General features: G+C 45.7%; 2 protein-coding genes across 11 annotated transcripts in view; both read left to right on the top strand.

Moving 5' to 3' along the window:
* niban2b (niban apoptosis regulator 2b) overlaps positions 1-12,571 on the top strand; it is a 35,283-nt gene extending 22,712 nt beyond the window's left edge. Inside the window, exons 6-17 of one of the 10 annotated variants that reach the window (XM_080499122.1) lie at positions 3,404-3,519; positions 3,774-3,878; positions 4,526-4,688; positions 5,690-5,877; positions 6,197-6,352; positions 7,528-7,641; positions 8,264-8,371; positions 9,155-9,266; positions 9,383-10,146; positions 10,231-10,251; positions 10,297-10,329; positions 10,396-12,571. In XM_080499122.1, the coding sequence (XP_080355248.1) occupies positions 3,404-3,519; positions 3,774-3,878; positions 4,526-4,688; positions 5,690-5,877; positions 6,197-6,352; positions 7,528-7,641; positions 8,264-8,371; positions 9,155-9,266; positions 9,383-10,146; positions 10,231-10,251; positions 10,297-10,329; positions 10,396-10,704 (2,189 nt within the window). In that variant the 3' untranslated portion in view covers positions 10,705-12,571. Of the gene's footprint in view, positions 1-3,403; positions 3,520-3,773; positions 3,879-4,525; positions 4,689-5,689; positions 5,878-6,196; positions 6,353-7,527; positions 7,642-8,263; positions 8,372-9,154; positions 9,267-9,382 lie in introns of all 10 variants that reach the window. The other 9 variants (XM_080499119.1, XM_080499120.1, XM_080499114.1 and 6 more) reach the window with 9 other exon arrangements.
* Positions 12,572-13,895: 1,324 nt separating this feature from the next.
* On the top strand, positions 13,896-27,940 carry npdc1b (neural proliferation, differentiation and control, 1b). Its single transcript, XM_080499886.1, has 9 exons — positions 13,896-14,004; positions 21,958-22,119; positions 24,650-24,733; positions 24,816-24,986; positions 25,615-25,681; positions 25,791-25,872; positions 26,814-26,893; positions 27,029-27,128; positions 27,655-27,940. The coding sequence occupies exons 1-9, from the start codon at positions 13,935-13,937 to the stop codon at positions 27,724-27,726; spliced, it is 888 nt and encodes a 295-aa protein (XP_080356012.1). The 5' UTR covers positions 13,896-13,934; the 3' UTR covers positions 27,727-27,940.

The raw sequence follows: 27,940 nt of genomic DNA, 5'->3' as shown, positions 1-27,940 counted from the left end.
TTGCGTGTGTGTGTGTGTGTGTGTGTGTGTGTGTGTGTGTGTGTGTGTGTGTGTGTGTGTGTGTGTGTGTGTGTGTGTGTGTGTGTGTGTGTGTGTGTGTGTGTGTGTGTGTGTGTGTGTGTGTGTGTGTGTGTGTGTGTGTGTGTGTGTGTGTGTGTGTTCATTGCAAAAACAAACCACACCAACTAGTGTCTCGACACAAAAACGACGTCATCTCCAGCGTTTTTTGGCCGTTTCCCTGTAAACGAGCATCGCTTTCAAAACATTTCTTAAAACGATGCCTTTATTAGTGTGGTTTCATTCCACAAACGAACAGCGCCAACCTGTGGCCTGGCATGCCGACTACATCGTTTTTCAAAAGTTTTTGCCGTTTGTCCATAAACGGGCGTCGTCTTAAAATGGCCAGTGAAACTTCTCTGAAACGAAGCGTTTTCACTCTAATTGTTATGTAAATTATTATTCGTGAAATGGGCGGAGCTCCAGTAACGCATCGGAAGTTGACGTAAGACGTTTTGTCTTCTGCAGCAAAGGCGTCATCACCCGACAGGTGCGGCAGGCCGTCGTCTCACATTCTCAGACGTGCAGCGTTCAGTTAATGCAGGGGGTCAAAGTGAAAGATTGAAAATAGCCAGTTGTTTTAACGGCGTGTGGATAAATGCAGACTCGGTGTAAACTGTCTTCCTGTCAGGTTTAATGGAATAAAGCTGTGTTTTGCTCCCGCCTTAACAACGTCCCGCTGTGATTTGAAGGTTATGACCACAGTGAAGAGAAACGCCGACGGCTCCTGTTGTCGGGTGGAAGACGTCACACGAACTTCTTGAACTCGCCGTAACCCCCATCGTCCGCCAGACGAGCGTCCTCCCACTCTACAAACTAACTTACGGGCAATAATGGTCACCGTGACTGCAATTATGGTGGCGCTAATGTCAGAGGGTGCGTCACGGCCGCCCGTGTAAATGGCAGGGTGTTGATGGGGAAGTGACCTCCGCTGCTTCACGCCGCGTCTCACCGGGTGGAGGTCAGGCAGGACGGCTGGCTCGGGATGAAGGTGCAGGACGGCGTGGAATAAACACACGCCTGCCTGGGGCGTGATGGATAAGCCCAGAGTGCACGCACCGCGACCCGAGAAGCTTTTCCCGTCGTGTCTCCAGTCTTTTGTTCGGGACAGGAAGTGGAGTGAAGAGCCGTGCCTCACCGACGGGGTCGACGCTCTCCTCTGGTCGGGAGCCGAATGACGCTGTAATGTTCCGCGCTGCACCGGCGCCATCGACACGCGTGGTAAACGAGGTGTGGGCGCGGCGCTCTGCAGTCCTTTCTGCTCCTCACAGAGCGGTTTGTGTCGGGGGGGCGGGGCGTCAGGGTGGGATCCAGGTCCCAAACTGCCTTCCTGCCTCCACCCCCCCCCCCCCTGCAACATGCATCCCGTCTTCTACATGTAAAACAAGTGAAACTTGTTTCTATACAGCTTTTCTTCAGCGGCTCAATTCAAATGCGCCACACTTCCCATTTTCAGATTTAAAGTTTGATTCTTCTTAAAAATGTATCGTCACAGTCTGGAGATGTTGTTTTAAACAGTTGGCGTGTGTGTGTGTGTACTCTGATCACACACCTGATCGTTAACGGCTCGCATGTGATTCACTGCTGGGCCACTCTGTCCTGTGTGAGAGCAGAAGTAATTTTATGGGTCGTTGGAGAAGAAAAAGTCAAGTTCATGTCGGCGGAGCACTGAAAGTCTGCACGGTTTATTTGAAATGTTCTCGTAGGTCTTATCTGACGCAACTATGGCACATAAATTATTATAAAATCCTCTTCGAGAGGCTCCTGTTATGTGATTCTAACTACTCTGCGACCACACAGCCACACACACACACATATTTGCATTATGTGGACTTCCACCCATTTCCTCAACAGTTACTGTAATCTCAACCACCGCCTCACCTCAACACTTCCCCTTGTCGATCTGTAACACACCTTCACAAAAAGGGACAGTTTACCACGCACACATTTTCCCCACATGGCTGGCAATCCCCCGTGTGTGTGTGTGTGTGTGTGTATACATTTAAGTCATTTGCACTTAATCCAATCATAACTCTTCAGCTCAGAACTTCAACATGGAGTTCCACTGGGTTCTGTCTTGGGGACCTTTTGTTTTTTACGTTCTACATACTTTCTCTCTGTGTGCTTCGACCTTAAAACCTCGTCTTGCTTCTTCAAATGCCTTTTTTTTTTTTTTTTTTTAATTGGGTGTTTGTGTGTCGGACCTCACAAAAGGAGTAAAAAACACACTGAGCAGTCAAGCTTTTTCTCCTCGCAGATCCTGGAGTTCAGTGGCCGTCCGATAACGGGAGTGCAGAAAGAGCGGAGCTTCTTCTCCGAGGCCTCGTGTTTCTCACGCCGAGCGTCACGGTGCTGTCGTCCGGCCACACCCTGACTGTTTGAGTTCAGCTATTTTTAACTCGCCTGCAGATTCTGACATGTGAAAAAAAAGAATGTGGGAAATGAGAAGTTTCAGATCCTTTTTTTTTTTTGTTGTTTTGTTTTGGGGGCGATAGTCTTAAAGCACGACCACAAGTTGCTTTTTAAAATGGAGAGACTGAATGGGACGTTTCTCAATCTGTGTGGCTTGTATGCCCGTTGTTATGGCAACACACAAATAAATGCAGACTGTGAGAAAAGCCCAAAAAACTTCCAATTACTCATCAGCAAGTGTGTGTCACTGAACGGGTGACGCGCAAGAGTTCATATCACGAATGCTACCGTCTATTGGTGAATACTGATGCTACTCATCTTACACTGTCGTGACTGAGAGTGCGTGATTAGCTACTGCAGCTAAATCACTCGCAGTTACTGGATAAAGTTCCATGTGTGAATAATGTTCACAGGCTTGTATTATTGTTCCCTCAAGCCTTGTGACGTCTGTGGTTTTTCATTGTGTGATCCTGACATTGCACATTTTAGATCTTCTTTCCCCGTTGAGACGCTCCTGATGTTCTTACTAACAAAGTTAGACACATTTGTCGGCAATATTTGAGGAAAAATTAACCTTTTGTGTGCGTGGAAACAGTTTTTTTTATATTTTAAGTTCAGCTGAAGAAGGTTGGGAGCAAAAACAAAAGTGTTGCATTCATATTTTTGCTCAGTGCAGTAACCAGCATAGGTTTTCTAGCGTTATTGTAAAATTGTTACATCATAATACGTCGGTGCTTCTCCCAGAGGGACATGTTCAACGTGACTGTCGACAGGATTGAGTTACTTCAGGATTAATAAGCTGCTCCTCCTTCAATAAATACAATTTAAGTCAGTAATACCAGTTCATCCGTCGGCCTTCATGCTAATGCCAACAGAGGCTTTGTAGAACCGGACATGGAGATATGCTAACGGATGCCGGTGTCGCCCCGTGCAGGTTTGTCTGAGGACTACAAAGTGCAGACGCCGGCCTTCACCGACGCCGTGCGACTCTACCGCCAAGCCCAGGGGCACTACGGCACCTGGGAGATGATGTGCGGCGTTCCGTCACAGGTCAGTGGTCTGTGGTCCAGGCACGGACGATTAAATAGATGTCACTGGTCAGAAACTAGTTTTAACGGTGAATGTTCTCCTAGTCGCCCTAATCGATGGTTATTTTGATCATATTGATGCTAAAGGAAGGGTATCGAGCCGATTTGAGTCTAAACTGAAACTCATTGCTCGGGTTTTTATTATTATGTCACATTCGGGTTGTGTGTTTGCTGTAATGCGTGTTCAGTTCTAGATGTGTGTGTGTTTTGTCGAAGATCTTGGCTAACCTGGTGATGGAGAGCCTCCTGCCGGAGCTGAGAGACCTCATATCCCCTCGGCTCAAAGGCAAACTGCGCGACCGGCAGAGGAACTGGATGCTGGTGAGAAACTGAAATTGAAACTGAACAGATAAACAATACAAAACATAAAAAAATTCCAAAGTTGTGTGAAAATAAACAGTACACTCTACATACAAAAGTAATACAAACAAGTGCTACCTCAAATACTATTTACATAGTGCGTGCGTGTGTACGTGTGTGTGTGTGTGTGTGTGTGTGCATGCGTGCTTGTATATGAAATACTAAGTGTGACTTGGTTATGTTTATGGAGGAAATGGAGGAGAAAGGAAATGGTTTGTATAGTAACATAGAAAGGAGCAAAAGAGGGGAAAAAAGGTGAAATTATCCATTTTGTAGAAATTGAATGAGTTTAGTTTTTTTAAAGTCCTCGTGTCTCTAACTGAACTGTTTCATCCTTTTTACTGGATGTAGACATGTTGATCTATAAAAATCTGTCATGTGGGGATTCCTCAAGGCTCTATCCTCGGCCCCCTGGCGTTCTCTTTATATAAACACAGATTACAAATTTGAGTTTTAATGACATTTATAGTTTTGAGGTTCCTCTCCGGTCCATGCGTTTCTTCAGATCACAATTATTTTCCCACATAATTTGAATATTATGCGTCAAACGGGCACCGCCTGAAGCTATATACCAGTAGCGTGACGCCGCGGCCTCCGCTGTGTTGCAGATCGGCGACGCGGTGTACAGCCTGGTGCACAAGCAGTGCCAGGACCAGTACGAGGCGGTGCTGCAGCGGTGCGAGGCGGCCCGCTCGTCTCTGGAGGCGTCCATACGCAAAGACATGGACCAGATCATCGCCTCCAAGGAGCACGTCACCAACAAGATCCGAGGTGAGCGGGACCTGCGGCGTTGGCATTCGGCGTTCTTTCGAAGAGGTGTCTGTGTCTTGTCTGCTAACGTTGCCAAGATGAACTACCAACAGGCAAACGTCATGATCATAGACGGAGGATCGTCCTCCTGACTGTAACTCCAGTCCTTCTTAAAGTAAACAGTCATTTCAAAGTGCTAATTTTCTGTAATTTGCACGCCAGTCTTCACCGGCTTTAAGATCACTCTTCTCGTCAGTCGGATTCTTTCCATGCCTCCACGGTAGCCCAATTGTAGCTTAAATCTACCTTCTTACACGAACGTTGAGGGGGAAAATGCTGCTGGTATGTCTGCTCTATGCTGAAGAATTCTGAGTTAACGTGTTTACTGAAGAGACGGGTGAGATGTCGGCTGACAAACTGACAGAAAAAATGCATCGAAAAGCTGCAAAATTTTCCAAAAAGCTTAAAATGCAGCCTCACATAGTTCTGTTGTCATTTTGGGTGTCTTGTATTTTGTGGATGGTCGGTCATCTGGTGGCGACGGTAAACAGGAAAGACACAACAGCTCTGCAACAATCCCAGAGACCCGCGACTAATCATTTAATGTCGATAATAAAAGTAGTACCAAATGTCCAACTTCTGGTAGATCTTGTTTTTCCCAATTTATTTTGGGAGTAATATAATTACAAATACAGTAGTTGGTTTGTTTTCCTGTGGTACTGCTGCAGCATTATTTTGTCATACGGTGACATCTAGTGGTCACAAATTGACATGTGCTGTATATTTTGATGTATGCTGGATGATCTGTCAAACTGACTCATTGTCCAGAAATTTCTTTTGGCTGCTGCTCAACAGAACAGATTTGATGTATTCTTGTGAAATGAACCAAAAAAATAATGCAACTTGTAATTCGGAAAATCGAGTAACGTGCAGTAGAAAATTCTTGCAAGTGAGCCTCCAGGCGTCGTACTCTTGAAACAATCCATTTTTTTGAAGCTGACCCTCCCTCCCCCTCCCCACAGCGGTGGTCCTCCCCAAGGCGGAGAAGCTGCTGAAGGTCAGCATCCAGCCGTACATCGGCTCCATCCTGGAGGCGCTGATGGAGCCCACCAGCCGGGGCTTCTCCGAGGTGCGCGAGGTCTTCTTCAGGGAGCTGGTGGACATGAGCAAGAACACCATCAACGACGGCACCAAGGAGACGGTGGCGCAGGTGAGAGGACGTTCTGCTCGTACAGATCGGCCAGAAGATTACGACCGGAGGTCCTTTTTAAAGCCTTAAAAGAGTCAGAATCACAAAAATCAACCAAAAAAAATGACAAAACCAATGTTTCTGAAAAGCTTCCGGTGTAAATTGGCGGCAAGAAAAAGAGCACGGTTATTCTAGAACGCGTATCTTGAAAACATTAATGTTTTACCGTCGCCGACGTAACTGTGTATATTCGTCTTTTAAACGCTTCATTACTACCTGCTGGTCCCAATCCCATTGGGGGAGAGCTCATCAGCCTATCCGTCACCCTCTGCCTCCGCAGCACATGGACAAGATCTCCATGCTGGCCTTCCACCCGGTGAAGATGCAGAGCTGCTACGAGAAGGTGGAGCAGCTGAGTCTGGAGGGTCTGCAGCAGAGGTTCGACGTCTGCAGCCCCTCCGTGTTCGTCCAGAGGGCCCAGATCCTCATGAGAGAGGTGAGACGATGTGGCGAGGAGAAGCTCGGCGCAGGTCGCCCTGCAGGCTAAAGCGACAGCGGCTTCGCAAGAAAATGGTTCGGGGTTTTAAAAATGAAACTGTGAGCTGCTTTGACATTAGAAGAGCCTGAACGTTGCTGCTTTTTGCTGCTCTGTCAAGGAAAGGCTTTTATTTTGGTACTGTTGTCGCGCAGAGACGTCCAATGGTCCAACGTAGCATTTACCGCAGTGTTGTGATATTTGTTTCTTCTTAATATACGTTGCATCACCTTCCAAACAACACCTAAAAAGTCACTTATTGTCCAGAAAATACTGTAATATTGACTTTTAATCTCCTCTGTCGACTTAATATCGTGGTTGTTTGTAGCTATCAGTTAGCCACGAGCTAATTAGCCACCTCTGGCTAAAGGGGCGGGATTTCCGGCCCAATCGATGAACTTAGTTTCTTCTTCCTCATGCTTTTCTGCCTCTCTGGTCGATGTTTGTTTCCGGCAACAGCGCCCCCCAAAGGAGCAGCTGTTGTAATTGCATGTCGTTGTCCAAACCGAATGACATCGTGAAAATACTGACATATAATGGAGTACCCCGTCCCTCTTGGCATGAAAGCACCTTAAAACCCTGCTCCCCTCCCCCGCATGAAGTGGAGCCTTGGAATAATTGCATTAATCTGTCGAGTGTCCAAGCTGCCAGAGGAACTGAGTGCGTGTGTGTGTGTGTGTACGGGAGGTCATCCAGAGTTCAAGCTGCCCAGTCGTTCCTCATGCTGTGACTTTTTTTTTTTTTCTAAACTCTTACGATTTAAAACAAAAGCTTAAAAGAGAAGGGGGGGAAGAAAAAAAAAAAGCGACTACATCTCAATTATCTTCTCAGTCGACTGATAAAAAAGCGTGTCCGCTGAAAGCAGAAGGCCTTTTTTTCACTTCGATAGAAGTTTCGATGTTGGGAACTGCAACATTTGTCTCCTTAATTAACCTTGTTGTGTTTGAACAAAGGTCTTGATGGAACGTTTTTCACCAGTTCTGGCTTGTGATCAAGTTACAGCGAGAATGTTTTTTTCATTCTGCTTTGTGAAAAGTTTCACGTTTAAGTGGAGAGAACAATATGCTGTGGATTCTTCATTTTTGTTTGTGCTTGGTTGTAATTGAATGTCTTTTTTTTTCTTTTTTTTTTGAAAGCAAATGGACGATGCAGTGTACACGTTCGAGCAGATCCTTCACCAGAGTCTGGACTCTCAGGGATCTGAAGATCTATGCAAGACCATCCAGCGCTGCCAGGACCGAGTCATCAAGGTCTGACACACACACACTCACTCTCTCTCACAACATCAGTATTATCTATCAGAAATGGATCTATTAGTAAAAGAAACGAGCTAAAAACACAAATATTTTTGTATGAAGCTTTTGAACTGAGAAATTACTGAATTTTGTTTTTTAATTTATTACCAACTGATCTGAAAAATGTTAATTACTGGTGTAAATTCAGCTTTAAACCCAGTTTTCCCCCACTTGTATTGCTACACTGCCCCACAGAGGCTGACATTTGCAACTGCACAATACTTCAAAGCAATAAAATGTAAAAAGTACAGGTATTATAACTTTTGCATAAAGAAATTCCTTTTTTCTTTTAAAATTGCACATCTTTTTTTAATCCCATGATGATAAATTGTATAAATTACAGTTTAAATCAGAAGAGAACGGATCATTTTCAGCCTTTTTATTGGATTTTAGAAAATGTATTTATTTATTTTGTTTTTTTTCCAAAACCATTTTCTGCCATGTAATGCAGTATCAATCTGTTGGACTTTATTATCTTCAGTTCATATTATGATTTGAGAATCACCGATGTACATTTGCCCTCATTTCCCGAGTTGCCCTTCCTCTTGTTTGACGCTTTGTGCCTCGTTTCCTTCAGAAATTCGACTACGACAGCAGCACGGTGAGGAAGCGATTCTTCCGTGAAGCTCTGCTGCAGATCTTCATCCCGTACATGCTGAAGCAGCTCGGGCCGTCCTGCTCCTCGGTGGGTCTCCAATGTGTCCGTTTGAATTTGATTCTGCATCAGGGGCGTCAAACTCATTTTAGTTGAGGGGCCACATCCAATCTAATCGGCCCTCTGCAGGGCCGAACGAGTCAAACGTAACATATTAAACTGCAGATATGGACAAATGTCAAAGTCTTTCCTCCTTTTGATCCTTTTGTAACTGCAGGAATTTGCCAGTCTATTCTGAAATATACATATTAAAGGAAATCAGATATTATATTTGCAAAAAAAAAAAAACCTCGGTCACCTGTATCTAGATATCATATTTTTATTCAGGATTAAAACAATTTGTCATCATCTGGAAATATTTTTTGAGTTTACATGTCTAAAGTATCACTTCACATAAATTGGACACCTTTATTGTGAAAAGTTTTGTTGTGTGACCTCCACAGATGCATTAATTAATTCTGACCAAGGGCGGTTTTTCAATGTCATTTTTGCCAATCCAGTGTTTTTAGATCAGCCTCTGTCAGTTTTCATATTTATACTTTAAAAAACAAAAAAAAATCACATGGAGGGCCGGATTAGATCCTCTGGCGGGCCGCTTCTGGCCCCCGGGCCGCATGTTTGACACCCCTGATCTACACAGTGAAACCGAAACAACGGTTGGCTTCCTGTGGCAACATGAGTAACTTTAACCAAGTAGCTCGTTACTTTTTAAACTGTGCTGCATGTAAAACTAGTATTTTTGAAACCATTTTGGCGGACTGTCGACTCCGTCGCTCCGTCGACTTACTTCCCGTTGTCTCTCCGACCCGTCAGGAGCTTCCACGTTTCCGCGAGCTGATCTTCGAGGACTTCTCGCGCTTCATCCTGGTGGAGAGCATCTTCGAGGAGGTGGTTCTTCACTCGGTGATGAAGGACATCATGATGGGTCAGTCGTCCTCCTCTGTCTCGTGGGGATCGAGCTTTTAGTTGCGCGCAAGTAGTGAGAAAAGATCTTGTTGAAGACTCAGGTGTTTTGTTTTTTTCCTTGTCTCCGTGTTGCAGCTGTGAAGGAGGCGGCCGTCCAGCGGCGCCACAACCTGTACAGAGACAGCATCGTGCTCAGCAACAGCGACCCCAGCCTGCAGCTGCTGGGGGAAAACCCCTCCATCGACTGGGCCGGCGAGTATGGAGGAGCTGGGGAGGAGGAGGAGGAGGAGGGGGGCGACGGCGAGGAGTCCCAGAAGAAGAGGAGGATGAAGCAGGTGGTGTCCATGATCCAGGTGGAGGACGCCACCGTCCTGCCTGCGGAGTCCTGCATGGAGGTGCCCGGCGTCGGCGATATCCAAGAGGAGGAGGACGAGGAGGACGAGGAGCACGACGACGAAGCTTCTGCGAGTCCTGAAGCGGCGGCGGCGACGGCGGCCATGTCCAACGGCTCCGTCGTGAAGGAGGAACCCAAACCGAAGGAGAACGCTCAGGAACAAGTCCCAGAGCGGGAAGGAGCTGTAGAAGTAAAGGGGGTGGAGGAGAAGGTGGAGCCGAAGCATGAACAGGAGGTGAAAGACAGCCAGCAGGTGGAGGAGGAGAAGGAGGTGAAGGACAGTCAGCAGATTGAAAAGGTGGAGAAGAAGGTGGAGAAGGACAGTCAGCAGATTGAGAAGGTGGAGGAGAAGGAGAAGGACAACCAGCAGGTGGAGAAGGAGGTGGAGGACAGCCAGCAGGTGGATAAGGAAGGGGAGAAGGTGGAGGAGGACAGTCGGCAGATTGAGAAGGTGAAGGAGAAGGACAGCCAGCAGGTGGAGAAGGAGGTGAAGGACAACCAGCAGGTGGAGAAGGAGGTGAAGGACAGCCAGCAGGTGGAGAAGGAGGTGGAGAAGGACACCCAGCAGGTGGAGAAGGACACCCAGCAGGTGGAGAAGGACACCCAGCAGGTGGAGAAGCAGGTGGAGAAGGAAGTGGAGAAGGACAGCCAGCAGGTGGAGAAGGAGGTGGAGAAGGACAACAAGCAGGTGGAGAAGGAAGTGGAGAAGGACAACCAACAGGTGGAGAAGGAAGGGGAGAAGGACAGCCAGCAGGTGGAGAAGGAGGACCAGCCACTTCCCAACCAGGCGGAGCACTCAGAGGAGGCCCTGCCTCCACCACCTCCTCCTGAAGACTCCATCTCATCAGAAGCGGCTTCAGAACCCCCCCCAGAAGCAAAAGCCGACGTCCCCTCGCCTCCTCATGACAGCGGCGTCCAGTCTCCCTCCGTTAAGGCAGAGGAGGTGAAGGAGGAGGTGCAGCAGGAGGAGCCTTCACCACCGGCCTCCTCGCAGCCTTCAGAGGAGCAGTTGAACGTAGCAGCAGAGCGAAAAACCAGTGACTCTGAGGTCCAGGGCCATTGAGGACTCTGACTGACCCTGTTTTTTTGTTTTTTTGTTTTTAACATTAAAAGTCACCTGCATTCGTTTTAACTCCACTAGTTCTCGGTTCCCTCAGCTGCTGCGGTGCCCACCCCCCCCCCCCCCCCCCCCCCGAATATTAAAAATTCTCACCACTTCTTTATCCTCAGAATCACATGGCGTCTCCTCGCACCGCCTCCGCCTCGAGAACCAAACGGTCTGAGACACTTTTAGTGCGACGTGCTCATTATTTAGCTCTGAAATCCGTCTTGTTTGTAATGGCAAACTCCTTCACTTTGTTTTTCCACAAAGCTGTATGTCCACAATAGTATAATTCCGTACTTGCGAAGACCTGTTTACATCTTAATCAGGATTTTATAGGAGACATTGAAAGACTTTCCTCTATATTACTGGTCTATTTCTTTACCCTTGGTGTGGACTGGAAGGCTCACGGTATGCGTTTTGGTCCGCACTGTTTACCCGAGTATAAAGATCTGGATACAACCTTGCTGTCAAAGAGTGAGCCTGGAAGTCAAGACTCGGGGCAAATGAAAGGAGGAAAAATCTCTTAGTTGGTTAGATTTTTACACGCGCGTTTTTGGGTTCATAAGTAAATCGTGGCTTCCATGTTGCCTCTGTGATGGTGGGCAGGCTCTCTCCGCTCAGGCTGTGTGCCTTTTAAACACTAAGCAGCACTGTAATATGTGCGTGTGAAACTTTATGTTGTCGGCGGTTCACATTTTGTGTGGGTTCCTTAAAGGGCGAGGGGGTGTCTTTCCTCGCCTCCACTTAACGTTTGATATTCAACCATGACAGATTGGGAGTAGGTTTTCTCTACACATTTGGGTCAGTCATACAGCCTTCCTCGCAACGAGCAGTACGTTTTGTCCTCTGTTTAAAAAAAAACAACAAAAAAAACAACTAAAAACTGTGCGTAAATATCTGCTTGTGCGTTCATAAGTTTGCCGTGTATGGATATGTGCGTCTCGTAACTGTCTTCACCTCTGCAACAGATGATCTGAAAGTGCAGTTTTCTTATTGCCATGCTCTCTTTTGCCCTCTGTGTTGACTGACAGGCTCATTTTGATCAGATTGTATGTCTTTTAGTCCAGACTTTGTCTCTTTACCCATCCCCTGTTTTACGTTTGTGAGCTTCATTAGTTTTGTAAGTAAATAGCCAAGACCTTTGAGTGTCTGCAAGTCAAGACGGAGGGCAAAGAAAGGCTGGATGGATTTATTCCATAGGTTCTAACTTGAGTAATTAATTTTTTGCCTGTAGGTGGCGGTCATCGGTGACTTAAAAGGAAGTGGGCAGGCCCCATGAGCCTGCCAGTCGTGACTGGGGGCAAAGAGAACCCACTGATAAAGTGCCTGTCACTGCTGGACAGGCTCATGTGAGTCTTTATACATGTACATGCTACTATAACGGCGTCAAACATGCTCGCTTTTTTTACATTTTGTTTTATTCTCCTGAATCATGTAATTAGCGGTTTGTGTGTGAACTCGAGAATCTTGGACCAAACGTGACAAACTTCACTCGATTAACAGAAATCAACATCCGGATGAAATTTTTTTCTCACATCTCAACACTTGACAATTTCTTTCGTTTTAGTGGGAATGACACTATTTTGTTGTTGTCTTTTTGTTCACCCCGACAAAGAAAGCTTTGTGTATAAAGTATGAAAACATCGTTCAGAGCGGTGAACTGCCAAATATTCATTTTACATAATTTTTATACTTTCACCCAATCTAATCGGGGACTCCTCACTTCTGTTTTATTTATTACCCCCCTCTCTCTCTCGCGCGCTCTGTATTTTTTAGATTTATTTTACTTGTGTGATCCAAATGACTGTTATTCATAATAAATCATTATCAATTAAATCTGTCTTGTTTGTTTTTTGAGATTATTTCACTCCCAATTTGTTCGTCTGGCCATTACCATTTGTTGTTTTTGCCCTAGTCTCTCAGCTTTATTTATTATATAATTTTTTAACAATTTCTCTCCAGCTGAAAACTTTTTCTGCCTCACCCAAACCTTTTAAGAGAATTAAAAGTAAAACATTTATTTTAGCCACACATTTCTTAGTCACCAAAACAAAAGCTTAATCATGAGACCATCTGTGGGAAAACTGATTGCCCACAGTGGATCTCGAGCAGAAATTCTACAAGCGTAACTATGATTTAAGGTCAGTCTCTGATGTGTTTCTGTGAGTCATAACAGGTTAATTTGCAACCAAAGCACGTCACCATGCCCTAAATGTCTATCATCACTTGTTGTATTTTGTGGGTTTCCTTCTTTGCGGGATGTCAGAATTGTTCCAGATGAGAACGAGTCTCCATATGAGTGAATACTCGCCAACCCACCAGACTGTCAGATGTACTAATATACTAATGCTTTTGAAGCTTCTTTTTATGGTATGCCCTTTACAGTATATTGTATTCCATACACAATATAGTATTTCATATTGCGCAGACATATTCCACAGACAAACCATTGCAGATTATACTCCATGCGCACAGTAGACTAGGCAAATGCTATCACCATTCAGACACGATTCACGGTGCTTTACAAGGAAATGCGTTGAAATAACTATCATAGGACTCTTAAACGTAAGGAATTAAGATTTGAAATGCATTAAAACAATGGTTGCATCACCCCTCAAGTTGCTAAATAATGTTTAGCCTTTCATTTGCATTTTCTGTGGCTTTCCTTCAAGTTTTTGTATACAAAACATCAGCGAAATCGCTCGTTCTGTGTTAACTCCAGTTGACTCTGGTCCAATTCCGAGAACGAGATGCCCCATCCAATATGGCGGCGAACATGCGTACATGAGCTCTCCAGTTGCTTGCTCGACGTACGGGGCCTGGGTACAGCGTGCTGACGTCACGTGCTGACGCAGTGACGCACATCTCAGCAGCATCAGACCTCCATCATCAGTCAGACCGTCTCTGAACCGTCGGAGTGACCGGAGGAGAGCTCAGTTCCTGCGGATAAGAGGGCGCCCCGCGGCCGCCTCCTGCTGCTGCTTTCCACCACCGGCTCCGTTGCCTCCACCACCGGTCCCACTCCCGCGTCTCAACACTGGCTTCTTCTCTCGGAGTCCTCCCGGGGATGGGGGGATGAGCAGCACCGACTCTCCTCCTCCGCCTCCTCTACCTCCCGCCGCCGCCGCTGCTGCTCCGCCGCTGCTGCTCCGCGTCGCCCCGCGCCCGCCGCCGGAGCTGTGCCCAGGATGCGGGCTCCGCTGCTCGTCCAGGCTGCGGTGCTCGCGGCCCTACTGGCGCTGAGCACCTGCCTGACAGGTGAGACGCTGCCGCCGCCGCCTCCGCTCCGAGGCTCGGTCCTCCCGGTGTCCGTCCCCCGGCTGTCCGGGGGCCTCCGGGGGGTTTAACCCTTTCTGCCCTCCACCTGGAGCCGCTGCTGTGCTCGGTGTGATGATGGACCACATGCCCCTCTCAGTTCTCCTTTGCTCGGCTTTATCACATTGTTCTAACATTGTTCTAACATATTTAACATCTTAAAACAAATAAGTGCAATCAGGGGAATGAATCAGCTTTATTCGTGTTGGAAGATTTTTTTGGGGGATTATATTATTCTCTATGTGTCTCTATTATATACCACGGATGTTGTTATTAGACATATTTTGTTTAATCCACCTAGAAAAGACTTTGATTATTTTGTTGAAGTAGATTTCATTGATGAAAATGTCTTCTTTGTAATAAAAGGTTACCTAAAATACCATTTTAAAAGAAAATATTGAGAATTCTATCGATTAAAAGGAGAAGAAATATTGTTCTGAATTTGAGCAATATATAAAACACTATTTAAAACGAGCGTGTTAATCAGTTTTCATCACAATTCAATGATTTTTTTTTAAATATAATTCGATGAGCTTTTCCTGGGATCACGTTTCTTTCTAAGCCTGTTTTGGTTCAATATGTTAGATTTAAGACCTTTTGCAATTTAAAACACTGTAACGGACAATTTGTAGTTTTTTTCTGGTTGTGATTTAATTTGTAAGTAAAGTTGCTATATTTATGACAAAAAATTAAGAATAATAATGTTTAGCCTTTCTTTGATCAAAACAACCGCATATAAAAAGGTCAAATGAGGACTAAACATTCACCCAGAAACAAAAAGCTTCGTAATAATGCTGATTTAAAATTAAATATATTTTTGAAATTTGGAGTGGGATATACATTTCTGTTATTTCAGTTTTCCGTTTTGTGGTGATTTCTTTTTGTTGTTGTTGTTTTGTTTTTGTTTTGTTTTTTTGGGTGGGGGGGTGTTTTAGACTCCGTTTCCATGAAAACATTTCAAGAGAAAATTATTGTTTTTACATTGTCCTCTCAGAAAAGTTTTGCATTTAAACGGCAATGTTTGAAGACAACGTCCGTTTCCATGGAAACAGCATGAACGCTGAAATCAATATAGTTGGCGTGCCAGGCGGTTTCCACTGAGACTTTATGTAAAAAGAAAATTGAATATTTATGAAAAAAAAGTTTTTTGAGGCAAAATAGTTCAAAAAAGTATCGCATGTCGGATGCAATTCCTCTGTTTATATCAGGTTTCCATGACGATGTATTTCATTTTTATTTACAGTTTTGTCTCAAAAAAAAGGAGAGACAAATTCAGAATAATTTTAGCTTTTCTTTATTGATACAGATACCATTCTTTGTTTATTATTTCAACTCATGGCTTTCGTTTTCTTCATATTTTCAACTTTTACAATTCTTAAAACTATTCCGTCTTTTTAGTTCATATAAGATGGAAACGTATAGGGAAAGGACAATATTTTTGCATTTACAAAACAATTGATTTTACAAAGACATTCTCATTTTTGAATGATGGTTTTGCGCTGGAACTTTATTTTACAATTTCGCCTTTAAGAATTTCAAACAGAAAGTTATAGTAGGAGAAGGTGCACCCCCGACCCTGCCTTTTGGTATTTCTTGCTCCTGAAGTGTTCTGGTGCTGTGCAGAGGAGACCTGTCACACATTTGGAGGGAATGACAACAAAAAACAACAACAACAAAAAAAAACCTTAAAAAGTTGTTTTACATTAGATTTGATCCAACCGAGCTCTGACTTGCTGAGTTGACTCAGTGTTTGGAGGAAGATGACGGTCCCGGGTGCGGTGCCAGGAGGAGGGTGGTGTGGGGGGGTGTTGTGTTGTGAAGCTGAGGCTGCAGTCGTGGCTCATGGAGCTGCCGTCGTGGCTCCGGGGGGCTTTTCCTCTGACGTCAGCTATTACGTCTGGATGAGAGAAACGGGCGGAAAAAATCCGATTAAGGCAGCGAGGAAGGAGAGAGGGATGATTCAGAGCTGCAAGGATGGATGGATGGATGGATGATGGATAGGTTGATGGATGGATGGATGTATTGGTGGATGTATGGACTATGGGATGGATGATAGATTGATGGGTGAATAGAAGGCTGGATGGATAATTGATAAATGGATGGATGGGTGGATCAGTGGATGGATAATTGATGAATGGGTAAACAGATGGATGAATGGGTGGATGGATAATTGAATGGGTGAATGGATGGATGGACTGATAGATCATGGATGGAGAGATGAGTGGGTGGATGTATGGAGCAATGGTATGGATAATAGATTGATGCATGAATGGATGGCAGGATAAATCGATGGACGGACAGGTGGATAGATGGATGAATGGATGGATGGAAGGATGGATGGATGGGTGGATGGATAGGAAGATGGTGGAGGTGTAAATGAGTGGATGAATGGAGGGTAGGTGGAGAGGCTTTCAGGCTGTGGTCAGTGTGTCTCTGGCCTCCTGCTTATCAGAGGGAAGGTGTTGAGCTCTGGTTTCCCTCCAACACACATTCCTGCTGTCGGAGCTGAAGAGCACTGCTCCTCCTCCTCCTCCTCCTCCTCCTCCCAGCTCCATCAGCACGCCGCTCCTCCTCCTCCTCCTCCTCCTCCCAGCTCCATCAGTCACTCCCCAGGCTGAAAAAGCAACACCACGCGGAGGAAGTGACAAGTCAAAAGCCTCATTTCCTCAACCAGAATCGGTGTTGACAAAACGTGTGAAGTTTACCGACATAAACAAAAGACGACTGCTGCAGAGACACGTCATACTTTACTAAATATGTTAACTTCAACTTGCCATTGGATTCAGTTTTTTTTTTTTTAATTGTTATGAATTCATGAAAAATGTGAACAAAATGTCCTGGTTTAGTTTGAGTCACAGCTCAAGACATTTATTTATGTCACAATGTTGACCTTTCACTCACCATATTTTATTCAACAACAACAACAACAACAAACTCAGACGCTTCACCACACAGCCTCTACCAGGCCACGTTTTACACGTACCCAGGTGTTTAAAAAAAATAAAATGGTGATATTTCTCTGTGTTTAAGGTTTGTATTTACACATAAACGCAGCCACGATTCACCACAAACGACGATTCCTGAAAATTCCTGAGTTGTTGTTTTTGTTGTTGTTTTTCTTTCAAGGATTCTGATTGGCTCTCATGGCTTCATGCTTCTCGCTACACTGCCCCCTACAGGTTTGGCGTAAATCAGCCAAACCTGTAGTGTCGAGGAAGGTTTTCTTTCTTTCTTTTGTAAACGTAGAGGAGGAAATATCAGTTTCTTTAAAAACCCAGGTAGGTTCAAATGTGGCGGCACCACCTTTACGGGGTCCTCGGTGTAAGTTTTTGAGGAACCGTGAGCGTGAAGCCCCACCCTGTGGTCACTGCGGTCAGTTTTCTTCTGTGTTTTACCGACGGGTCACGGTTGTTGTTCAGAGACTTTGCTGCCCTGGACCCCCGGAGCCGTCGGAGCACCGATTCCCCCTCAGGCCGATTTCTGCTTCGGCTGCATTCGCTGAACGTGATCAATGGAGGCGCTCCACATGATTGAATACATTTCATTTACTGAAAGCCCTTCGTGACGCACGCGTACTAATTCAGCACGCTGAATAATAACCACAGTTTGAATCCGTCCTGCCTGAAATCAATTGAAAGACAACAACAACAACAACAAAAAACACCCTCGGTTCGTGTCGTAGTTTGATAGAAGGAAGACAAATTGATCAGCTTCCATTCAGAGGCTGAAGTTCACTTCATCTTTAAAAAGTTTTTCATTTTTGATGCAAGTTTTCTTTACATTTCTAAATCTTTGTAACATGAAATTACTTCACGTTACATTTTACTGCACCTTACATGATGTTACGTCACATGTTACATTACATTACTTTATGTTACTTGATATTACTTTATATTACATGATTTCACTTCAGATGTTACATTACATTACTTTATGTTACTTGATATTACTTTATATTACATGCTGTTATTTCACATGTTACATTACGTTACTTTGTTACATGATTTCACTTCAGATGCTACATTACATTACTTTATGTACTTGATATTACTTTATATTACATGATGTTACTTCACATGTTACATTACATTACTTTATGTTACTTGATATTACTTTATATTACATGATTTCACTTCAGATGTTACATTACATTACTTTATGTTACTTGATATTACTTTATATTACATGATTTTACTTCACATGTTACATTACATTACTTTATGTTATTTGATGTTGCTTTATATTACATGATTTTACTTCACTTGTTACATTACATTACTTTATGTTACATGATGTTACTTCACATGTTACATTACATTACTTTATGTTATTTGTTATTACTTTATATTACATGATTTTACTTCACATGTTACATTACTTTACGTTACATGATATTACTTTATGTTACATGACGTTACTTTACGCCACTTGACATTATAAGTTACATGACGTTACTTCACAATACTCGCCGTTACTCCATGGTACAGATCGATACACAACGTTACTTAACGTTAAATTGCGGTTACATCACACGTTGCACAAAGATGAGTAAAAAGATAACCAGGGAACGTCGCAGGAACTCTTTTCTTGTACTTCCGAACTTCCCGAGCTTTTGATGTGACTGGTCGGCGTTTAGTTTTTCTGCTGACCTGATGGAGGCTTCATGTTCCCTGACGGTGCAGCACCTCTGGACGCCCTGCTGTGAGCGTTGGCGTCGTCACCGTTTGAACACGCGCGGCATCAAAGCCTGACATTTCCGTCTGCGTTAATGTCAGAGCGCCTCTCTGCATAATGTCCCACCTGTCGCCGTCGAGCTTCAGAGAAACGCAGCAGAGAGCCTTTTGGCGTGTCGCATTAGCATTACTAATGCGATCCACACTCACAGATCAACTATGTGTTGGACGTTAGACCACTTGGGTGCACATCCTGCTCCATTAAAACTCACTCAGTGACTCAGATCTGATCCTGGAACAGACATCCATCCACAGACGGAGGTTTCTATTCCGGCGTCCATCGTTTCGGCACCACGTCTATTAAAAGGCCTCCGTCCCGTTAACGCCGGCCCACAAATACACGGAGCCACTTCGTTTGGGCAGGACGAGAGTCAGGAATAGAAAAGCAGCGGGGATTATGGTTTCATGGAGAGAGGGACGGTCTTCCCGTATTTTAGGGTTGTCATGATGCCGGAAGGCGAAGGGAAAATCTGTCGTCTCACGCTAACGTCTTTAGCAGCGATCACAGTGTCATTGGTGAGTTTAAAAAACAAATACGTGTATAAGTATAGTGGTAAATGTAGTGGTATTGTGCCACTGTATGTAAGCTGAAGTTACATTGGTGAGTGGGAGGAAGATGCTCTATAATCTGGATGTTATTGGAGGAAGACGCTCTATAATCTGGATGTTAGAGGGAGGAAGATGCTCTACAATCTGGATGTTAGAGGAGGAAGATGCTCTATAATCTGGATGTTAGAGGAGGAAGATGCTCTATAATCTGGATGTTAGTGGGAGGAAGATGCTCTATAATCTGGATGTTAGAGGAGGAAGATGCTCTATAATCTGGATGTTAGAGGAGGAAGATGCTCTATAATCTGGATGTTAGAGGAGGAAGATGCTCTATAATCTGGATGTTAGAGGAGGAAGATGCTCTATGATCTGGATGTTAGAGGAGGAAGATGCTCTATATTCTGGATGTTAGTAGGAGAAGATGCTCTATAATCTGGATGTTAGTGGGAGGACGATGCTCTATAATCTGGATGTTAGTGTGAGGAAGATGCTCTATAATCTGGATGTTAGTGGAGGAAGATGCTCTATAATCTGGATGTTAGAAGAGGAAGATGCTCTATAATCTGGATGTTAGTGGAGGGAGATGCTCTATAATCTGGATTTGCGCTTTTCTTAAAGAAACCGGTTTATAAACTAATGAAAACAAGAAGGCGCAGCAACAAAACAACTGAGCTTTTAAAAAAGGAAACTAATTGCTATTTAAGTCTACTAATGCTCAGATAGCAGTTCTACTTATGCTTCTATGACACAGAGGTGTGAGGTGATTGTAGCAGGATTCCCTGTAGGTTGGATTATTAAAAAAAAAACACGGAGTGTCGAGTTCATATTTGCTAAAGGACGATTTGTACACGACAGTGGAGCTCCTGCGTGGCGCTAGGACTCGGGGAGCCTCGAGGTGAGGAAGCGACGTGAGGACGCACACGCTTCCTGTTCTTTAATCAAAGAGAGGACCAAAGGTTGCTAGGAAACTGTGACTTCTTGGGAAGCGGGTGTATTTTAAGGCCGTTGCAGCTGCTGACAGATGCAACGCCGTCCTCCTTATTTTTTCATGTGTTGGCATTCGAAGCAGCTGTCGGAGGAACGCTCGGAGAACTCTGGGGGTCCTGGACCCCCGGCTCTGAACGAGTGTGACGGTGGGGGGGATCACGGGGTTCTGTCTTTGCTCTGTGGTTGTCAAAATTAGATTTCCACGTCAAACAAAACCCGCAATAAGACAATGATGTCTGGGGAACCGCTACGAGGGAGCACGGCGGCCATTGTCTCTGTTCACTGCGACGATTTTTATGAATCAAAACCAGCCCAGCCCCCGGCGGAGCGGCGTTATGAATAGAAGAGCTTGAAAGAAAAATGGAATTGACTGCTGCTTTTGCATTTTTTTGCACCCACAGCAAAATGTCATATTTAATCAAGTAGTGAGGTTTGTTCTATTTTTTCGTGCGCTCTACATCTTTGGAAAAAGAAAAAAAGGGGGGGGGGTTACTATTCTATTAGGAACTATACGGTGTTTATCACTGTATCTGTATGTACTGCCAGACTCTCCCGCAGCAGTGAAGTCACCTTTGACCTCTAACCAGTCAGCAGCTCGTCCTTATGGAACCCGTACCGATGCGAGGGAAGGGGTTACCAGAAATGGCAACGGTTGTCCGTGGAAACGCACGGAGACCTGTCCCGTAACCGTACCGGCACGTACTGCGGCTCCCGTGTGTCGCACGTCTCGGGTCTCTTGTCTCTGAGAAACGAGGCGGCACTTTGCCCCGCTGCTCTCCGTCCTCCAGCCTGGGAGCTTTGCATAAGATTAGCCGCTGCGGCGGATGATGGCCGAGCAACGAGGAGAGCCGCAAGGACACCTGAGACTGTGTGTGTGTGTGTGTGTGTGTGTTTGTGCGTGTGTACACACACGTGTGTGTGCGTGTGCGTGCGCCTGGATGAGAGCAGTTACCACCTGCGACGAAGGTTTCTCCACACAACACAAACCCCACCGTCTCCCGCGCAGTGACTCACCCCCGTGATGATGTCACACCTCCTCAGTTGCCATGGCAGTCGTCATGACAACTGTTGCCCAGGCTCTTCGGCAGTAGAGGAAGCTAAACAGGTTAATATTGATAATCTGGACTAATTCACCCCCCGACCCCACCCCACAAGAAGCTGCTGCAGAGACTCGGCAGAGAGCGAGTGTGTGTTTTCTCTCTGTGTGTGTGTGTTTGCGTGTTTGTGCATCTGTCTGTCTCTGTATGTGCGTGTGTATATTTGTACAGTATGTGTTGGTATATGTGTATGTATATCTTCATGGTGTGTGTGTGTGTGTGTGTGTGTGTGTGCGTGTGTGTGTGTGTGTGTGTGTCTGTGTGTGTGTGTGTGTGTGTGTGTGTGTGTGTGTTTGTGTGTGTGTGTGTGAATACCAGGTGATAAACCAAGTTAACCCCATTTCATTCATGGTTTTTTTCCCCCCACTACCATAAAATACAACTGAAAAGAGAACATACACCTTAAGGAGAACACACACCTTAAAGAGAACACACACCTTAAAGAGAACACACACTCTGGCACACCCCAGTGTAGTTTTCACAGTATTTGTCTCGTCTGTGACGTCGTCTCTGCGGTTTGTGTGTTGCAGGCTTCCAGCAGTGCCCTCGGAGTCTGGACTGCGCCCGGGCCGGCCGGGAGTTCTGCCTGCCCGGCGGCTCCCGATGCGGCCCCTGCCTGCGCCCCCTGGTGGAGAACTCCAGGGGGCGCTGTGTGGTCAAGAGGCGACACTCCGCTCACTCCGCTCACTCCGGTAAAGGTCAGTCGGGGTCTCCGGATTCTTTTAAAACCACCGAAATGTAAAGATCCCGTTGAGAAAATGAATTATATTTTCAGCCGCGACGGGGTGAACGAAACATTGACTTGACGATTACAACGCGGAGAGAACTGTACCATCACTCAGCAGTCATTTTGTCTTCACTCAGTTACCCCCCCCCCCCCCATTTATCCTGCTGTGTCCACATTTCGTAAAGTTGTGGAAGAAATACTTGGATGAATTCCAGTGCTGCCACCTAGTGGCTGAAGTATAAATATCCTTCATTCCAAAGTCTACGGTGTGTTGGGACTGGCCGACGTCGACGTGAATTCGGGGCAAGAGAAAGAGCAGTGTCGTTCAGAGGAAGTGATCTGAACCAGGTTCTGGCCCGTCGCAGCATGCGGTAGTGGCGTCTTGTTTTTCTTCCTCTCTCTCTCTCTCTCTCTCTCTCTCTCTCTCTCTCTCTCTCTCTCTCTCTCTCTCTCTCCCCCCTCCTCTTCCTGCTCCTTCCTCCTCCCTGTTGCCATAGTGACAGATTTCATTCATCATTTCCGAGGAGGACCCAACTCCAGCATCTACATCTGCCAGTCTCCTCCTCCTCCTCCTCTTTTTCTCTCTCCTCCTCCTCCTCCTCTTCCTCCTCCCTCTCTGGCTTTCTCGCTCTGCATGTTCGCATGCAGCCTCGTTTGGAGTCGTTCAAGCGGGCGTGAGAACGAATCCCAGCCAGAGGAGGGCTGAGTGGAGTGAGAGAGCGGTTTGAAGACAATTTCTCATCTGGACGTAAAATACTTCTTGATTTCATTGAGGCTCTCGTGATGCCAGGAGTTCCCAACTGTCTTCAAACACCACTTTCATTCATTAAGCCTCTCGAGAGTGCACTTCTCTTCTCAGCCACCAGAGGGCAGGATTTCTTTCTTCTTTTTATTTGTTTATTTTTAGTGAAACTGGTGATTGGTGTCAATTTTGAGGCATTTCAAATGTTTGACCAGATAAGAAACCTCCAGGTGAAAAGAAAGGGACCTGTCCAGTCTTTTGTTAGAGTTGAACTCCACTTCCCAGCATGCTCTTGGTTTTTGACCGCAGGTACCAGTTTGTGTAAAATTTGTTTCAAGGCTTTTGAAGGAATTATCTTTTATACCCTAAAGTTAACTGAAAATAAATACCACATCCAGCTGGGACAGACGCTTCTTCACCATTTTGTCCAACTGTGTACAGAAAAAGGTCATTCTTACGTGTTTGTTTTTACTTTTTCCATCTTAGTTTCTAAGATAATGTGTTTATTCACTCAGGAGGGTAAACCCGATGTTGAAAATCAGATAGAATTCACTCAGCAGCTTATTACATCTGATTTTCAACATCAGTTTTACCTTCCCTTTGTCACTGAAACACTTTGTTTGTTTGTTATTTCAAGTCAATGTTTGATGTGAAATCTCAATGGGACGCGTTAAATTAAGAAGGATTTTGACAGCTGTGTTTACTTCACATCTCGTGAACTTTGTGTTGCTCTTTTCGCGTTTACAGAATCAGTGGAGTATCGACTCAACTGTGCAGCGTGCCAGTTGTTTCCAGATGTCTGATCCGTCATTATTATCCAAGGGTTTTGAACACTTTCAGACACAGATACGTTTTTTGTACAGATGTGTCCACCTCACGGAGCTCTCTCCTGAAGTGGAACTAACAGACTTTCATGCCCAGTCTTATCACGAATTTGTAGGCTGCTTTTTTTTTTTTTTTTTTTGCTTTTATGTAACACTTTCTTTAAAAAACAGATCTGATTAGTCACATGAGATTTGGCTGGTCTCACTGGGTCTGGACTTAAACACAACACGACATTAGGCAGCATTTTTATTGCCGTGTCCATGCAAAACATCTGTACAAACCTTCAGTAAACTGTCAGCTTTGTGCTGTGGTCAAATCACTGAACCCGAGACCCGAGTCAGGACCAAGACCAGGGTGTCCCAAGACCCAGATGAAACCAAGACGGCAGCCATCAGATCAGCAGGTTCAAACCAGAGACGTCTTATTGGTGATGTGACGGTGCTAAACGCCTCCGCACTGTACCGCCGGGACCGTCTGACGTGAGGCGGCAGTGCTTCCCGCTGTAAATCCAAGCTAGATCATGAAGGTCAACTATAAAAATGATCTTTCTCTGGTTCTAGGTGATTCTAACCATGAACCCTTTCTCCTAGCAACAGTGCGAACCACTGTACCGCTATGTCTTTATTGATAAAAACAACCTGCAAAATGTCAGGTACTTTGGAAACCATGCCAAACCTCCATGAAAAGGCTCTGGTGAGGATTTGAACCGTTTACTTATTGCATGTGAGGCAGCAGCACTAACCACTATTCCACTGTACCACACACAGCACAGAGGTTCTATTGTGGACTCAAACCCAGATATTTCTGATGTGATGCAACGGTGCCAACCACTGTCGCACTGCCAGATCATGAAACGCTGAAGGTCAGCTGTTACTCTGGGTGTGTGGTGAGTGACGGTTGTGTATTTAATCTGTGTTTCTCGATAAAGTGAAAACGTATCCGGAGCTGGACGAGGAGATCGACTTCCTGTCGGCCGTCATCAGCGAGCAGAGGACCGAGTCCAAGCTGCCAGGTATCGCACCGTGACTCACCCTCTGCACGTTTCAGCGTTTCCACCCCTCTCGCCCTAAGCCTTTACCCCCTCCTCACCACAGCCTCAGAGGAGCCGCCCAAACAGCCCGGCTCCGCCCACAGAGCTCCTCCCACAGAACGGGGCGCCAGTCTGAGCGCGGCCCCTCCCACCGCCGCTGCCACAAACCGCACCCCCGCTCTGCTGAACGACCCCGTCATCCTGCCCTACCCCTCAAACGACCACGCCTTCATCGGTGAGTCTCAATCTCATGGCCCGGCATGCTCACTACATCCTTTTCAGCCTTTCTGCCGTTTCCATGGAAACAGACATTGTTTTTAAAATGTTGCTGTGCAAACGAGGGCTTAAAACATGCAACCTGCACACAATCGGGGTCCAGAGCAGAATTAAACCTGGGTCTTCTTACTGTGGGAGGACGCTGTGGCAGTGGTGCAGTGGTTCGCTCCATTCCTGGCTCCTTGCTGTTTTCCTGTCGGCCCCGAGGTTCCCGAACACGATCTGACCTCTGGACGACAGTGAGCCGGGATCGAACCCGGGTCCCTGGAGGAGGTGTAGCAGAACACAGACGCGCGGTGATGTCAGCAGGCCTGAAGAACCCCTCGGGGGCTGAAGCGTCTTCAGAAGCCTCCTTTGTGAAGCATGAAGACGGTCTGTCTCATGTCCGTTAGTTCCGCTTCGCCTCGTTAGTCCGTCAATGTGCCTCTGTGTGGCGGCGCTGCCGCCATATTGGCCGCACCCCCCCGGATCCTTTGCAGATGATCTCAGATCCCGTCAGAGTCCTACAGCCGTCATGTCCACCGCTCGCACTCGCAGACCCCCTCAGCTCCAGCTGCCCCTTACACTCTGTCTCTATGTCTTCTCAGCTCTGAGCAGTGTCTTCATCGTGGTGGGGTCGCTGGCTCTGCTCATGGCCGGAGCCTGCTGGGTCAGGTATGCCCCCCCCCCTTCCCCAACCTGCCGCCCCCATCCAGGTTTTAATTCCACGGAGTTTACGGAAGACTTTTCGACCTCTGAGGCAGAAACTTTGTCATTTCTGCAGGTTACAGAAAGGAGTGCGTCTCACTCAGAAATTGGACTACCCGGCGTACGGACTGATGAAGGCTCAAACCTTCGACAACGTGGTGAGTGCAGACAACCCGCGGAGACACGGAACGTTTAACGCCTCACCACGAGTACTCATTGTTTCTGCTAATTTTGTCCTCGATAACTTTCTATATTCATCAGTTCTTCGGCGTTCCTGTGGGTTTGGTGACGTTTAGCCTCAGTGATATCCAAACTCAGCAAAAGTTATACAGTTTAACATTTCCTTAACAAACATGCTAACAAGCATAGCCAATTGCCAAAAGGTATGAGATAGCAACCTAGCTAATAATAAGCTAACGCTCATTTGTGAACAGAATTCTTAGAGATCATATTACAAGTAGTTTTATGTCTTCTGTGATCGGGCTAACAAGCTAACTGTCAATTCTAATGTATGGCAACACCTTTGCGAGCAGATGAAACATGAACGTTAGCGTCCCTTGCTAGTGGCTGTCAGCATGGTCGCAGTTCAGCTGTTAGCACTAGTGTTAGCCTTTTTCGTAACTGCTTTCCCGTCCTGTCGTTCTCATTGAGTCCACTGTCAACTTTAGCGTTAGCATTATTATCTGAAGCCAGTGAATGAAGCGTTATCGCTTCAAAGTAACTGTGATTAGCAATAGCACAGTTCGTTAGCAGTTAGCCGTCTGCGTCAGATGAACTCGCATGTTGGTAGTTTGAAGCTGCTGGTTCTGTCATTAGTTCATAAAGAAGAGCGAACATCCAGATTATAGAGCATCTTCCTCCCACTGAATGATCTCTCTTCCGTTTGCAGTTTGTGTGACAATCAGAATGTGGTTTTTTTCAGCGTCTAGCAGCTTCTTCAGTTTTCAGTAATACTCAATTGGATAGTCCAGTAGTTTGATGGTACAGAGATGAGTAGTGAACATGTGCAGTACGGACCGTAAACCAACTGATTACCGTAACCCGATACCTCTGACTCTTTGACTCCCCCACCCCCCCCACCACCCCCACTGTGCCACAGCCCGGGGACAAGAAGCTGGCCCAGAGCGCTCAGATGTACCACTACCAGCACCAGAAGCAACAGATGCTCTCGCTGGAGAAGTGAGTCCAGTTCACCTGCCCTCCCCACCCCCCGCTGCCCCCCCACACCTGCTTCAATCTCAGCCTTCTGGAATATACCATGACTGTGTGTGTGTGTGTGTGTGTGTGTGTGTGTGTGTGTGTGTGCATGTCCAGACACAGAGACGAGCCAAAGGTCCCCGACTCGGGAGCGTCCACGGACGAGGAGAACGAGGACGGAGACTTCACGGTGTACGAGTGTCCCGGTCTGGCCCCGGTGAGTCCCGCTCGCTGAGTCAGCAGAATATAAGTCGCTATATCTCCAGACATGTGCGACGTCCGTGTCGGTGTGTTGGAATAAAGGTTGAGAAGTCTTAAAGTCTGGTTTAAAAGATCACAGAAAGAAGGATTACGGTGAAGAAAATCACTCTGATTGGTGAAACTCTCAAATCAACCTGAGAAGATTCGATGAACCTATGCTAATCTAAGCATTAGCATTAGCTTAAAAAGAAAAATGTTGGTTTTTACTTTTAGTTGAACTCAAAGATAAACATTTGGAAAAAAAGTGGATAGAAAATAAAGAGAAAATATCAAGAGCAGCTGCATTTTATATCTTGCTAGCTACCATGAGCAGAGTTCCAGTTAGCGACGAGGCTAATGTCATAATTAGAGCATGAACTCGCTTATTTCTCCAGTAAATTGACTTCTGCTGGTGTCTGCTTGTATTTTTGGCTTTAGATATTTGTACCGTAGCTCCAGTGTGTACTTCCTGTTTTACCCAGAATGCTCTTGTGTTTCTTCAGACGGGTGAAATGGAGGTGAAGAACCCGCTGTTCGACGACTCCACGCTTTACCTGCAGAGATTCCACAAGTAAACCTGGACAGGTTTCACATTACGAATGCAGCACGGTTTCATCCGGGCTCTTAGTCCGACTCTTTTTATCGGACCAGAAAGATGGAGGGGCGGAGGGACGGACATTTAACGAGTGTGAGCGCTGACTTCCTGTTTGAAGTTGGACCGAATCTGGGACCAAAGTCTCCCATCTTTTTGTTCTCCTGATCATTATTATTATTTATTTTTTTTTTATA

The sequence above is a fragment of the Blennius ocellaris genome (genome assembly GCF_963422515.1).
Source record: "Blennius ocellaris genome assembly, chromosome: 7".
Taxonomy (NCBI): Eukaryota; Metazoa; Chordata; class Actinopteri; order Blenniiformes; family Blenniidae; genus Blennius; species Blennius ocellaris.
Note: the sequence above shows the minus strand (reverse complement) of the source record. Positions and strands in the feature narration are given on the sequence as shown.

Bases quoted from the DNA above. Each gene is read 5' to 3' on its own strand.
- npdc1b (XM_080499886.1), top strand. From the start codon at position 13,935: ATGCGGGCTCCGCTGCTCGTCCAGGCTGCGGTGCTCGCGGCCCTACTG. The intron at 25,682-25,790 runs GTATGCCCCCCC...TCATTTCTGCAG, and splicing joins GCCGGAGCCTGCTGGGTCAG to GTTACAGAAAGGAGTGCGTC. The intron at 25,873-26,813 runs GTGAGTGCAGAC...ACTGTGCCACAG, and splicing joins CTCAAACCTTCGACAACGTG to CCCGGGGACAAGAAGCTGGC.